The sequence below is a fragment of the Polyodon spathula genome, chromosome 11 (assembly GCF_017654505.1).
Source record: "Polyodon spathula isolate WHYD16114869_AA chromosome 11, ASM1765450v1, whole genome shotgun sequence".
Lineage (NCBI taxonomy): Eukaryota > Metazoa > Chordata > Actinopteri > Acipenseriformes > Polyodontidae > Polyodon > Polyodon spathula.
Window position 1 is genome coordinate 17,360,807 of NC_054544.1, and position 16,394 is coordinate 17,377,200.

At 35.8% G+C, this 16,394-nt stretch overlaps 1 protein-coding gene across 1 annotated transcript; it reads right to left on the reverse strand.

Moving 5' to 3' along the window:
• On the reverse strand, positions 1-7,585 carry LOC121323502 (T-cell-specific surface glycoprotein CD28-like). The gene is made up of 4 exons (XM_041264595.1): positions 7,477-7,585; positions 4,479-4,838; positions 3,020-3,129; positions 1-1,453 (listed from the first exon to the last, which is right to left on the reverse strand). The coding sequence occupies exons 1-4, from the start codon at positions 7,526-7,528 to the stop codon at positions 1,337-1,339; spliced, it is 639 nt and encodes a 212-aa protein (XP_041120529.1). The 5' UTR covers positions 7,529-7,585; the 3' UTR covers positions 1-1,336.
• Positions 7,586-16,394: the final 8,809 nt, after the last annotated feature.

A 16,394-nucleotide genomic window follows, 5' to 3' on the forward strand; every position in this document is an offset into this window, starting at 1 on the left:
TTAATTTAGCTTTTATAATAGGGTTTCACTTTTTATAGGCCATATTACACAAAATACAATAATATGACCAAATGAAAAGTAAAGAGAGCATATTTTATCCACATTTACTTTCATTTCTTAAAAAGGGTTAATATATACAATATGTATTTACATGTGTAGTCACATACTTATTTTTAAAATGTTCTATACAAGTTTTTCCTCGTCATATTTTGCCCCATGCTTTTTTGTGTGTAAAACGTTAACTTTAACATTAATGTACACATTAACCTTAGGGGTCTCCCAAGTGGCTCATCCAGTAAAGGCACTCCACGTGGAGTGCAGGATGTGCACCATAGCCTGGATGTTGCCAGTTCAAATCCAGGCTATTGGGAGTTCCCAGGGGACTGCGCACAATTGGCAGAGGGGCCTAGGTCAACCAGCAACCGCTGTAGTCTGGCTGTAGCTCTGAGGTGGCTGCATGTAAAAGAAGAGGTCAGCTGACTGCATGCTTCAGAGGACAGTGTGTGTTCATCTTCACCCTCCCAAGTCAGCACAGGGGTGGTAGCGACACACTGAGCCCAAAAATAATTGACTTATTCCAAATTTGGGAGAGCATAATAAAAACAATTGGTGACTACTAAATAAAAAAAAAACATCTTGAACCTTAAAGCTGAAGTGTCCCATTATTTCATTATGTAGCCTTAAAAACCAGATGCTGTTAGCTTACCAGTTTTAAAGCTTTCTGGCCCACTCTGTCACTTTATGAATAAAAACCCATCCTGCTACTACTCACAGCAGCAAGGGGTATGGATGTCACATTTAAGCTATGTTGTTCAAATATATTCAACAATATACATGAATATTTTAAAGTTTCACATACGGAATATTTTTTATCATATTTTCTAAACTGGTTTAAAATGTGTTGGCAATTTACATTAGACTTTGACGGTACCTTCCATGCACAAATCCCTTTTATGGTTATATTTTAATACATATATTTTGTATTTTCAGAGCAGGTTCAAACAATCACAATACAACAAGATATTCAAATCATCCTTGGCCTACATTGTTACATGGCCTTTCATCTTCTATAAAAACCTATAAGACACAGGGTAAATGATCCAAAATATAACAAAAGTTCAGTCTTAATGTCAGAATGATACCCAGGCCTTGCCCATACCTGGATGTTACCCCTTTTTCAGAAACGACCAATGACAGCCCTTAGACCAGCTGACAATTATATCAGTGTGTCATTTCTGCAAAGTAGTCATGAAGCTGTAGCATGTTGCTGTTCATTTTTGTTAAGTAGCAAGATGAGTTTCATTCTGCTGAGTTGCCTTTATGTAAAGAAGCATTCTCAGTATCTTCCATTTCTGCTCGGGTGGCATACTCCCTGCTGCTTGTTGTTTTTGAGTCCTCTTGGTTTCATATTCATATATTCATTTTGGATGAGCTTGTTTTGTTGTATTTTGTACTGAAAAGAAAAGGCATGAGAACTGTAATTGTCGTGTTGAATACATTTAAAGGGCAGGTAGCTTATAAATCCACTTTGTACCTTTACACAATGCTTAGTCAAGTGATTCTTATTAAAATCACTCAAACTGTTTTTTTGTTTTTGTATTCAAGACTAAGTAGCGGGGTTCTGAAAAATATAACGTTACACATCCCCATTTGTTGCTACAACTGATTAAATAAAGTGCTGTATCTGTAATTTTTATTTTCATTCTTAACATGGCAACAACTTTTTACACTTACAACTTCTAAAGTCTGTTTCATAGACCTCTTCAAAATGTCTGCTCTAGTGCACTGCGGTTTGAGATCTGTCCTCTAAATCACTGCAGGAAGAGTGATAAAAAATAAAAAGTGCTCTGTGCTTAGAAACAGACTTTAAAGTTCTAAGTGTAAAAAGTTGTCAGGATGTTAACAATGAAAAGAAAAACCATAGGTACGTTATTTAAACAGTTTTAGCAACACATGGGGGTGTGGAACCCTATATTTTTTTGAACCACGCTACTTACCGTTTAAGGTGTTTTCACCTGAGTTCATGATCTGCTCTTTATTATAGTTTCCTGCATAAATATTTGAAAATGTATAACCCTCTGGAACCCCATAAAAAACTGTGCATAAAACATTAGTGCATCTCAACAGGCTGGTAAAAAGAAGATGATTCAGATTTGGATTAGTTAAGGAACCAGTAAAATCATATTTGTACTTGTCCTGAATCTAACCTGTCCTTAGATCCTGAAGATTTCACAATAAACTCCCGCCTTTCACTGCAGCCACACACAGTGAATCTGGTGGCCACAAGCCGCAGTATTGGTTTAAAGGAGGCTTACTCGTAACCAAACTGACCCTTGCAGTCTGTAACACAACCGTTTCTTCTTCAGCCTGCAGTGCTGGATCACATGTTAATTCTAACACCTAACAAGTGAAATAGGGTTTCCTGCTATTCTTCCCTGCTGCCATCTTAAGAGACAAGGCCTCTATTTTGAACCAGACCCTGCTGTGATCCCGAGTGCTTTCTACCAGGTTTGTGACAGCATAGATCCCAGTGGTGTATAGGTTAAAGCAGCCAAACGTTTGGCTAATGCCTTCAACAGTTTGCATTGCCAAAACTTTTTCACTTTGCCTTTCGAATGACTAACTGGAATTGTCCTATGTGAAGTCCAATATGCAGCATTCACATTTATTTCATGCAAAACTTTCATTTGCATCTAATTAGTAATTGATCAATACATGTGGTCTAATTTAATAAGAGAAAATGAAAATGTTTTTACCTGGAAGTTATATATTTATAACTATAAAAATGAGCTTTCTACCTTCTGTTCGAAGCTTACTTAGATTCCATACCCTTCCTACTCTCCCCAGTGATGCAAAATATTCTAATGAAATCCAGCTCTGACTTATCCTGGTATGGTGTGGATTGATCAAATTGACTCCTAAGCAGGCTTGCTACCAGAAGGAAAAGCATTATAATGACTTGTGGCACAGACTTTACAATGCATATACAGGTAATTTAAGAACAAAAACATATACTCACACAAGTGATGTAAAGCAACAAGGAGATGATCACACCATATAGAACGATTACTGCAATTGCTGTAATCAGAATCCAAAATAGGGAGTCTGAAGTAAGTGAACACAGAGTCTCTGTAATGAATCAAACAAAATGTTTTTAAATAGCCCATACCTGTTAGGGTTGTTATATTGTTTGCTTTCTTTAAACATTATCATTCTTTATGAGATGACACTTCTTATTAACCTATACAAGCTATTAAAAAGATGTTTATATTAAATGCCATAACATGAAATCCATCCTCTTTAATCATGTGAGTGTAGGTATTCCAAAGCGTATCTGTCTTTCGTATTTCAATGGCCAGCACCTGATGTCACAAATGCAACCCAGGTAAGTGGAGTTTAACCCATTTCAGGGGATAATTTGAATCAAAAGAATCTATTTGACGTCCTCTCTGAAGCTTTATAAAAATAAATATGTGATCATTTCCGAGGCGGATAATGGCCGCTATGTGACTCCTATGTAATCTAAACAGCTACCCTCCTCTTCATGCTAGGGGGTTATGGACGCCAAGTTTAAGATCTGTTTTAGCAAAACAAAAATGCAAACACATTTAAAAAAGTAAATAAATAAAAAACATTCTCATAACATTTTGCAATAAACAGTAATAGGCCTTTTTAAAAAAAAAAAAAAAATCAGGCCCACAAACGTTAAACAAATAAAACTATGAATTCTTCAAAAGTGTCAAAAGAGCAAGTATTTGAAATTACATTGCTTTCTAGTTTCATTATTTCCTGAACTGTTAATTCCGTGTGATAGTTAAATACTCTACTTTTAATTTTTTTGATAAGTCTGTTAAGGTGCTTTGACTTTAAGTTGGGCGCTGTTCTTTATTTCTAGTTGCGTGCCTTAGACTTGTAATGCAGGCTAGAACAGCCAGTGACTTTATGCAGTACTGTGTAAGTAAGCACCAGCACCATCTAGTGCACAGCAGCCTCAAACCCATGACATCTAAAAAAGCATATTATTGTACATCATTATCCACATAACATAAATACAATTCTGATCAGTATTGTTTCTCTAATTCTGGAAATAATCACTAACCCTGAAACTATTATGGCAGCTTGTTGAGGCCAATTCATCTTTGAATTTCCTAAAGTGTATACATACCTGCAGTAATATCTGCTGCAATCAACAATAATTAGACCACATAGTGCAACAGGTCATGCTTCAGGGAAATCTTTTAGCATGAAGTGAAAGTACAGTTAAGCACAAAAAATGACAACGTTATAGAATCTAGACGGGTTGTCGCCGAGTACGAAGATGGGAAGAATCGATTGCCCTAGCAACTAGTACCAGCATATATATATGTATGTGTGTGTGTGTGTGTGTGTGTGTGTGTGTGTGTGTGTGTAACATATATAATGGTAATGCTCACATAATGTCCAAATTCTAATGACAGTTTTACTTAAGAATAACTTACCTGTACTGTTTTTCCTTTGAAATATTATCATGGTTCCAGTTCCCTTTGGATTGCGAAAAGGAGGTGGATACAATATATTGAGCTGACAATAGTACATGTCAGTGTCCTTTTCTTGTAGGCTTGAGAGTTTGAAGACGACTCGATCTCCTTTGTCCATTCCCTCGCAGTGATTGAAACGAGCACTTGAATTAAAAGCACTGTCATTTTCTGCTTGCCTCACAGATACAGGTGTGCAGAACTGATCAGAACCCTTCAACACGTCCAGCGTAACTCTCTTATGCTTTCCCTCTAAAGTGTATACACATTCCAGAGCCGCCTCTTCATGTTCTGTTGCTATAATGAACTTGGGCTGGATAATTTCTGTGAATTGAAATAGAAATACATTCTATTTTTGACTGAACAACAGACAACAATTCAGAAAAATCCTGATCAGACATTCATGCATACTGAAAGCATACTGTACTTTGCACCTGGGCTAATACAGTAATACGTTAACTACCAACCAACACACACAGTTTGCAGCTATTCTTTTTCAGCCCAAGGCTGATATAAGCACATGCACTCTAATTGTTTTTAGCACAAGTTTAATTGTAAAGCATATATATATGTATATATGTGTATAAATATAATCACACACACACACACACACACAGTACCAGTTAAAAGTTTGAGTACACTTGCTGGAAACTAGATGAGTCAAGATTTGAAATATTTGGGTCCAACCGCCGAGTATTTGTAAGAGTTCTGCTTGTGTGGTTTCCCCTGTCAAGCATGGAGGAGGCAGTGTCATGGTCTGGGGTTGCTTTGCTGGTGACAGAGTTGGTGATCTTTGCCAAGTCCATGGCAAGCTCAATCAGCATGGCTATCATAACATATTTCCGAGGCATGCCATTCCATCAGGATTATGGCTAGTTGGGCAGTCCTTCATTCTTCAGCAAGATAATGACCCGAAACACACCTCAAAGTTGTGCAAGAACTATCTGGCGAAGAAGGAAAGTGAAGGACAACTCAATCTAATGATGTGGCTCCAGACCTCAATCCCATTGAACTTGTATGGGACGAACTGGACAGAAGTCAAATCAAAGCTACCCACAAGTGCCCTACATCTCTGGAAATTGCTGCAGAAGAGCTGGGAAGACATGTCGAGTGATTTCCTGCTGAAACTTGTTAACCGAATGCCTTGTGTTTGTGAGGCTGTTATTAAGGCAAAGGGTGGCTATTTTGAGGAATCCAAGATTTAAAGACAATTGTCAATTTTCTTGAACATTGCTTTGATACTCCTTATGTTTTGTTCTGTATATTGTAACGTGTTTTCATTTTCAAGTATTTATAGAAATGTATACAATGTAAAACATTGTCAAATATGAAAAAAACTTAGTTTCCAGCAAGTGTAAAACTTTTGACTGGTACTGTGTATATATATGTAGTAAACCCAACAAATATAAAACAAGTGATTGACAAAAGGCACCTTCAATAAGCAGACATTTGTCTTAAGCACAAATGTACACCTTTTTGTGAACTGTAAAATATGATTTATTTATGTGTGTAATGAAGAAGAAAAGTAATTGATTAACTAATTTCATTATTTTAATAATTACCTATAATGTTTTTGCTTCTGCCTTCAGATAGCATGCTAGAAATAGCCAGCTAAACTGATGTTTAAGTTTGAAAGATTAAAAGTTACACAGTGACTTACAGATGAATGTTCTAATATATATCTCCTCAAGAACTCACCAACAAAAAAACTAACCAAAAAAAAAAAAAAAAAAAAAGAACTTCAGATGGAAGAAGTACAGATTCGTTACTATAATTAGAACTGAATTTCTTGAAGGGATTACTTTGCTGTTCTGTCTCTTGGCTTCTTTGAAAAACTAAAACATATATATATATATATATGGTAGTGAAAGAGTTTTTTATTATTGTATTTTTGAGGATAGTTTATAACCTTATAAAGTTTCATTTTGACTTGGAGCAGGGATGTTTACTCTCTGTTGCTCATTTACTCATGGCATGCAAACACTTTAAAATGCTTCAGAATCCTCCAGTATAACTCCCACCCTCTAAACTGGCCATCTTTTCTCAGAAAATTATATTGATTTCATCCCGTTATAGTTTCAGTTATACTAAAAACAACTAGGGGATACGTTTACAGTGGCCTCACTAGCAGCCTCATTGGTACCACAATACTGCTGTATGCTGCACACTTAGAGGGCTGTTTCAATTATCTAAACCAGTGTATTTCCACATTCATTCTCTTACTATCACTAAATACAAAAAACACCAAGCAAAGGGAAAAGAGGTCCACAATAGGCATCGGCATTAGATCCACCATGGTTTAAATCTTTAAACTAGCCTGTTTGTCTGCAAAATCTAGTATGATTATGAAGTAAAATAATACAAATTGCTTTTTTCCATTGTCTTGCTAAACTTGTGTGCTAACAAAGGAAAATGTTGCAAATAAATAAACAGAAAAATTGTAATCTAAAGCAGGACAGACACATTTAACAAAAGGAATTGCAATTAAATGAACTTTAAATAAAAAGCAAGTGATTAAAAACATCAGTTTGTAAAAAAAAAAAAAAAGACGCCTTGGATAGCTACATAATGCAGGACTACACTATAACCGCAGCATCTACTTTCACAGAATTGTGTGCCAAGTGCATGTAGTTAATATTGATAAATGTTAACAAGAATTCAACTACATGTACCTGTGTTTAAGTGTATCCTAAATCTCTTATGTTACCAGCATAATTTAGGTTATTTTCCAAGACACATTTATGGGTAAAAACACATATTTATCTTTATACATTTTAATTAAAAACAACATTTTATACATTTGTATTAGCATTTGGGGTTTCAGAAAAACAAACAGACTGTAAAGCTTTTCTTTCAATGTGCGGCAAGATATGTAGCTTAGCAATGTGGCTGGCCGACACACGTTATATATTAGCAATAAGTAAGCTATTAAAAAGAGTTTGAAAAAAAAAATCAGATTTACCTTCTGAACAGACCATTCTTAGAAAGATATAATAGAATATCACTGTAAGCATTGTGACTGAAAGCAAAGGAAGTTTCTGCTTTGGTGTTTCTGATTGAAATGCAATTGAAGAAAGCACACTGCTCTTATACAGAAGCAACACGTGACTGGAAAGTAGGCTGCTTCTGTGAAGCTTTTGCAACACGCAAGGCAGATATGCCTTGTACACACAATGGTGCAGCCTGTACTTATTATAAAGCACAGATAAGAAAATAATTTGTTAAAGTTGTATATATTTTATCTCACGCAGAGGACACTGCAACCACCTTAGAGAAATGACCCGTGCACAGCTCTAGTGGTCATTTTTATACTGGCCACATTATAGAAATTCCACCTTCCTGGCAACTTTATTGAACATACCAAATATCCATTACAGATATTTAATGAATATATAAAAAGTATATTGTATTCCTTTAACATTTTTTTTCACCTTTCTGTACAATAGGAATAAACTTTTAAAATAGGGCTCTCTCACTTTGTACATTTTTGTACAAAGAAAAGGGCATGCTTAAATCCATTGTTTTCACTTAACTGTGCATGCAAATCTTGAACAGGAAGTGTTTCATGGGAAACTGTACCACAGTCTTGTGGTTTTTTGATAACAGGTCCTCGTTCTTACAAAGCTGTGTTTGCAGGTGCATTGGGTAAGCAAAGTTATATCACAGGGCAGCCCTTCGCTGCTATCTTATAACGAAAACTGATGGAGCCTCCTTGTAATATCACTTTACTAGATTTCCCTTGAACTTTCTGGGATGACACTGTGCCTAAAGATAAATCAGTGAAGCAAATTCTCTTTGTTTTGTGTTATCTTTTTTAAAATGTGTATGGCATTTAGTACAACAGAGGGTGCATATGAACCATTCCAGCTAGCTGGTTAGGTAGAAGTGGAGGCCAGGTAGAGAAAAATGACGATAGCATGTGAACATTACCCATGTGGGTAGTCAACCTGAGATGAACAGATATGTAAAGCATGGCATTGGTGTTGCAGTTTGTCACCTAACCCATACAGTGTAGGCCACATTGGTTTAAATGTCACAGTTACATTTAAAAACTGACACACGTATATGCATTACGTATATATATATATATATATATTATATACTGTGTGCATATACGATATATATATATATATATATATATTATAATATATCTATTATTAATATATATATATATTATATACACATAGTATATAAATGGCATTTTTTCATAAACCATCCAGGCACCAATCGGGACTCTGTCTGCATTTTTGCATATTTTTGACATTGAATGTTATCAGATCTTCAACTAAAATCTAATATTAGATCAAATGGACCCTGAGTGAACAAACAACACAACATTTTGATACTTATTTCATTTATTTATTAAAGAAAGTTATGCAACACCCAATGCCCCCGTGTGAAAAAGTAATCGCTCCCTTAGACTCAGTAACTGGTTAAGCCACCTTTAGCAGCAAATCTGCAACCAAACGCTTCCTGTAGTTATTGATCAGTCTGTCACAGTGCCATGACTACATTATGTATGGTACCCTTGTCAGTTATTTAATCAGAAAATGGTAACAAAATAAAACTAATGTTTAAGGGAAAAAGAAGGCTTCAGTCACAATGTAAATGAACATGTGATCTTCATTTTTCCAACAGCCCATGATACAGAAGACACTGACATTCTCCTTAATCTTTTGATGCCCCTCACCAAAGATAAAGAGATTCTCAAACCATTCTCCAGATATTTGAAACCATTACTTTATTGTAACTGAATACTTCCCGCAAGTTGAAGACTATTTCATCTTCCTACATACTGAGATATGTTAAACAGATACATTACAGAGAACTACTTGCTTACAGATAAACTATAGAGCTCAGGGTTCATTCAAAACCAGACAATGAAAACTCAGATTTGGTGTATTCTTCAAAGGCTTTTTACACTTCCATGTCAGTTAAACACGTTAAAGGGCTCAGACATTCTGCATACAAGTGCTGCAAATTAAAAAATCTGCAAACGGGGTAGATTTCAAGGATATTAATCATGCTTGTACATGGGAGGACTTCCTCGTTGATGGGATCAACTATCAGACTGCTTGTCTCAACATCTGTCCATGTGTTTACATTATATTTCAACGTTTCTTTCTCTGGTGTAGATGTGAATATTCACATTAGAATAACTGCATTCAGTTTCATTTTGTTAAAATGCAAGTGTTTACAATGCAGCATAGACAGGGGAAGTGTGGAGTCACTCCAGGCACCCATATGTGTAACAGCTGTTCTGCCTCCAATATTGAGAAGAGTACAAATAAGTCAGTAAAACCAAACAGAAAAATGTGTTTGCACAGTTCTGTGAATATGCATTATTTGTTTGCAGATTCGTCATTACTCTAAAAGATTAGTAGTTTGGTGCTTAGAACTGGATGCATGAAACACATAGACAACAGGAAGAGCAATCATTATTTATTGATATGATATGACAAACTAAATGCAAAGGTTTAATTGAGATCTGAACAGCAAGACCCCCTGAATGTAGTTAAGTACATTTTGTAAAATAAAGACATTGGTGAAGCATTTGACAAGAAAGATTGAAGTGTAATAATGATCACGTATTCCTGCTTTCCCTGCACTCAAGCAGAATGCTCCACTTGTTGTTTTCTGTAGCAGGTCTGAATGTCATTGAAGGTGTGCTCTTTCACTACAGTGAGTCAATGAGGCATTTTCCCCCACTTTAAAATAGCTCCTTAATTTAGCAATATTTAAAGAAACCCCCATCTTCTTATTGAAATGTCTGAAGGACTGTTATTGGCAAGGTCTGATGGATGAGTAAGACTCTCACTGGAGAGAGTTAGTCACTTCACACGTTTATCCTACAAATCTGCTAAAAGCTGCATAACAACAGGTGTCTTGTGGTTTGAAGTCCCAGAGCTGTCGGCCTTTACAAAAACTTTAAAAAATTGTTTTAAAAAGTGAAAAAGTGAAACTTGGAAGACTACATCTTGTGTTACTGGTTTTATTTTTGTTTCACGAAAACTATGAGAATTGGAGAAAAGACCTATCTTAAATCTTAGTAAGTCTCATGTAAGTCTCATGAACTTACTGTTGTCGTAGAACAGCTACTGCAATACCTACAGGATGTGAAACATTACACTAAATTTAAAGGCATATTCTTTCCAGAGGGCTATGCCTATTTATTTCTTAGTTCAGATCAATTTGAGTCTCTGGGATCAATTCAATGGCTCTAAATAGTGGTGAATCTAAATACTGCCACAGAGTTCACTAACATTGTAGTACTGAACCAACATTATGACAATCAAACTGCTAACAATACAGATGCTTCTCTTAGTGTATTACTGCACTGTTAAGCGATTTAAAGGACAGTGATTTTTAGATTCAGCTATGTTTATATCAATTCAGTACATTTCAGTATCTGATGCGAGAGAGGCAGGCTCCTCACGGTTTTATTATTCTGTACATATAGGCTTCCACACTTCATGTTGTTTAAACAGCTTCTATTATTTTTGTTCATTTCCATTTCACAGATTTGATACCTGCTGTAAAATTAATAATAAACAACCTATTTTGCAAAACAGTTTGTATTTCTGATTTGGATGTGGGACAGTAGCTGGAAGCTTGTCCATATTTAGTAAAATCTTCAACTGTAAGTGTAAATGAATAATCTTAAGAAGTAATTACACCATATAATAACTTGAGGGTGTTAAAAAGATACATACTCCTAGAGTATTCAGAGGAAATAGTGATCAGTATACATATAGAAGCATTGTGGATGTGTTCAGTTTGTGTGTAGCACACTCCCGGTGTTTGGTATTTTTCAGTAGACAAATCAATAACTTTCCATTTTGGATTCTCCAAACAAGTTCAAAGCAATAATTAATAAAAAACTATAATATCTCAATACTGGAGCAACAAAATTATATTTGAAGCCCTCATCCTCAAGATCTTTATACATAGGCCAAGAGGTAACACTTTATATTAAGGTGCTGCATATTAATGTTTTATAGATGTATAATAAATGTTAGAGTGTTAAAGCATTATATATGGTTTATAACCATGTAATAGCCATATATAGAATTGCAGTTTTATAAAAGGAACAGTTTTAGCCACCTATTCTACTTTGGGATGTTTAATCGTAATTCTGTCTATGGCTATTGTATGGTTATAAACCATATATAATGCATTATTAACACTCTATAACACAGTTATAAGTGTGTGTGTGTGTGTGTGTGTGTGTGTGTGTGTGTGTGTGTGTGTGTGTGTATATTATATATATTTAATACATTTATAAAACATTAAAAAGCAGCACCTTAATATAAAGTGTTACTGGCCAAGATGCAATTATAAGTACTCTTCATGTATTTTACTGTGATTACTGCACAACCATTCATGCAAAGAGCAATACTATAAGGGGGGTTTAAAAGCTATTCTTATTAAAGGAAGTAAGAGATGTGTCCTAAAACACCTCACACCTTAACCTAGCTCTTCTACATTTCTTATTTCTAGGTTACGTTACCTTTGTCAAAATTAAAAACCTTATGGTGTCACAGCTGGCAGCCTCACCTGGCTTCCAACATGTATATTTTGGTGCTGTGGTTTGTGGCTCCAGTTGAATACATTCCGTTACCCCTTGCATCTTCTCCTGAACCTTCCCGGCTGCAACCCGCTGCCCCTGAACTTCACATTTACCCTTTGGAATTACGCTTCAAGATTATACAGTATTAATCTTTATTCTGTTTTTTGACACAGTTTCCAAGCAGGAAAAGGTGAGTGGGTGGGCCTGAAATGTCACAACAGGTGAAAAACAGCACAACAAAGGCAAGATAATGTAGATCTCAAGAAGGGCTGGATCATTCAGAGCACAATACCTTGTAGTGGGAGGGAAATTCCACCTAGCACAGCCTTTACCAGAATGTACTTCTCTCCGCATGTACTTAGACAGCACGTGATGTCTACTAACACAGATTAAGCTACATTTTAGGGAACTATGATAGTCACTACAAAAGTCACTTTTATAAGCCTCTGCAATAGTTGTTACATTTTACAGAACTATGACAGTCATTATGAAAGTCAGTGATATAATCCTCTGCCATGGTTGTATCTATCGGTAATATGAAAAAGTATTTATTTAATATTAAATAAGCAGTTCTCTAGATATTTTTAAAATTTAAAACAGGCTGGTTTTTCCATGATAGAACTACACATTTTTTCATGATTTACAATCATAAACCATTATTTACCCCACTTATCTACAATTTACTTTGCGTACTCTTACATGCTTTGGAAGTTAAACCCATCATGCTGTGGAAAAACAGATTTTATTTAATTTCCGCCAACTTCTAGCAATTTTCATAAACGCTTGTGTGCACTGATGACAGGGGTTTTGAAATATCACTTCCTGGAAGCTAGACATTCTGACAGTTTTGTTTCATGATAGTGCCCTGCAATGCTCCTTCCTGATTGGTGGATACCACTTCCGACAAAAAGCAGCTCGGCATCACAGCCTGCTCTTACACAGCTTTTTAAATTTGTTTTATCTGACTTGTCTCTGTTTACTGTTTCTGCATTTGTACAAAGGGAAGTGTACTGTAAGACTATATACATATTTTGTGCTTTTTGGGTTTTAACTGAGCAAGTCTTGTCATTGTAACTTAAGGTAAAAAATGAACTTTTACAGGGCACCAAATAAGTGTGTGTGTATTGGACAAAAAAAAAACAAATTCAATATGTACTCATTGTATTGATGAATTAATGAATAAATAAATACATAAATAAGGAGGCAGGTATAAAGCAGGGAGATAAAGGGAAATGAAAAATATGACCACAGGGAATGGGAATACAACAACACACTGGTACCTAAGAAAGAGGAAATGAATAGCTGAAGAAAGCAATCAGAGAAAAACAAGAAGACAAAACACCCAGATAAAGTGAGATCATAACAAGTTGGGTAAGAGGCAATAACACGATCCTTTCTGTGCTTCCTATCAGTCTGTAACTTCAAGAGGCAGGGCATTGAGAAGGGGTTGGTTATCAGCTTGAAACAGATTCTGCCCTGCATGAAGTCTCATGTTTACACTTCATCACATTAGGGACTGATCAATAAAGCAGATAGTTTCCCAGTAGTGGCAGGGTGAAGCAATTAAAAAAGGGTCTCCTTCCTTTAATGTTTTGTTCCCTGTGTTTAGCAATGAGCTTGGGTGGACTTATTGCTTCCTCAGTTGTTTGCAATAAAAATCAAATAGCATGTCTGTGTTTCACTGAGGCGGACAAACACACTTCCAAACATCTCCTGCATTTGCTGCATGCAACACATTCCCTGTTAGTATACGGCCTTAAATATATTGCCAGCCAGTCATCCATACTGCTCAGAACATGTCCTGCATCTTAATAAATCAATAAATATGACTGGATAAATAAAAGATCAGAGAAGTGTTTATACTTATGTGTTCCCAGAATACTGAAGATGTGTCACTTCAAAGAGGTGTTACAAACTAACAAACAGGCTTTTCAAATAAGTGTTAGTACAAAGCAGTGCATACAATTCAATGGCAGTTGTATTGGTTCTATGGCAAAATTAAAAGCAAAAAAATAAATAAATACATTTTTAAAAATAGAGACGATGTTTAATAACCACAAATGCATCCAATATATAAGTCCTTTATATTGAACCAGAACTTGAAGTCAGGTAATTGTTATGTATTATAATGTTGGCTTAAGAAGGAATCAGGACTGACAGACAGGCATACTGTAACATCTGTCTAGTATAGCCTTCAGAAATCACATACATGTACCGATCACCTTGTACCACAAGAGGGCAAACTCATCCTTCATATTTTATGAACAAGGACAGTCACTTTCTTGCAGCAGAGAAATGCTCATGTGTATAATGAATATGAACACAGTATTACTGTAAACAAGCCTTTGCCTGTACAGTTAAACGTCAAAGCTACAAACACAAAGTTGACATTTCTGTATCTTTAAGACTTGATTTTGAGTTATTGAATGTGTGTGTGTGTGTGTGTGTGTGTGTGTGTGTGTGTGTGTGTGCTGTATCAATAAAAGGTCTACACCTTATCTGTGGAACAGTAAGAAGAAAATCAGTCAGGAATGCTGTGTTTAACTTGTATTGTTTGACTCATGACCTTTCAACTACCAGCCCTACCTTTTCTACATATAGAGATATAAGAAGATGCATACTCATTGAAAATGTTATTACGCCCTTTACATTTTTAACACTATTAGAACAATTTGTTTTTCATAGCCAGAGGGCTAGAAAAAGATCCACTGAAACCAAATTAAAAAGTAGAATCGGAAAAGAATGCAGTTGTACTGATGTCATTAATGAACAGCTCCTTCTGTTACTCTTATTGATGCAAAGTTCTGGTTCAAATTAATCATTAACTGGACTGATTACAATGACATAAAGATTGAACTCCAGTAAGTAATTTACATTTGCGCACAAAAAAAAAATATTGTATGCAACCTTTGAAATGTGAGGTTTGGTTCCTGACCAAAAGAAAGAGGAGGCAAGAGTTATAAAACAAGCACATTTGGTGTGTGTTGGTTTATGCTCTGTTTTGGTGGAATGCCAGCTGCTTGTGTGTTAAACCAGCACAACAAAGTCAGAGAGGAATGCACTGTAAGCAGACTAAACTTTTTGCCACATGGCTACAGACTATCCTGAGAGTTTTTTTTTTTCCCCATACTTCAAACAGGATTCAAGATGGGCTTTCTTGAGTAATGGCTTCCTTCTTGCCACCCTACCATACAGGCCAGATTTGTGGTGCTTGGGATATTGTTGTCACATGCAATTTTTGACCAGTCTAGGTCATAAAAGCCTGTAGCTCTTATAAAGTTGCCATTGGCTTCTTAGTAGCTTCTCTGATCAGTCTCCTTCTTGCTCAGTCATCCAGTTTGGAGGGACGGCCTGATCTAGGCAGGGTCTTGGTGGTGCCATAAACCTTCCTCTTCTTAATAATCATCTTGGCCATGCTCCAAGGGATATTCAAGGCCTTTGATACTTTTTTATACCCATCCCCTGATCTGTGCCTTTCAACAGCTTTGTCCCAGAGTTCTTTTGAAAGCGCCTTGGTGCTCATGGTTGAGTCTTTGCTTTGAAATGCACTACCCAGCAGAGGGAACCTACAGGAACTGCTGAATTTATCCTATAACCATGTGAATCACTACAATTTAACACAGGTGGAGGCCACTTAACGTGGTTTGTGATTGTATAGGTGATTGGATACACCTGAGCTAATTTAGGATTGTTATTACAAGGGGGGTGGACACTTATCCAATCAAGCTATTTGGTTTATTTCAGTTTTTATTTTTAATTAATTTTCTACAAATTTCTAGAATTTTTTTTTTTCACTTGGAAGTTGTGGGGTAGAATGTGTAGATAAATGAAAAAAAAAACTATTTTAATTCCAGGCTATAAGGCAACAAGAAGTGAACATTTTGAAAGGGGGTGTAGACCTTCTATAGAAACACACACACACACACACACACACACACACACACACACACATATATATATATATGTGCATGTCTGTAGGACACCAATAGCAATCATAGTTTTGACAAATGGATTTCCTAGTAATACATCTTTTAAATAAACAGACAGCCAGACAGATACATGTTTTTTTTTTCCCTGTGATCTAATGAATAAGTGTCTGAAATTCCCTCATATTCCACTTTGCACTCCTAAAGGGATTATTTTTATTATCCCAGTTTCCAATTTTAAAGCAAAATTATACATCAGGCATACAAAGGTCAGAACAGGGTGGAACGAGAGCTCTGGATTTCATTTCTGGTGATTGTTAATAGACACCATCTCTCAGCCTGGTTCTCAATTGTTTTTTAATCAAATGTGGAGATTATGTTGCC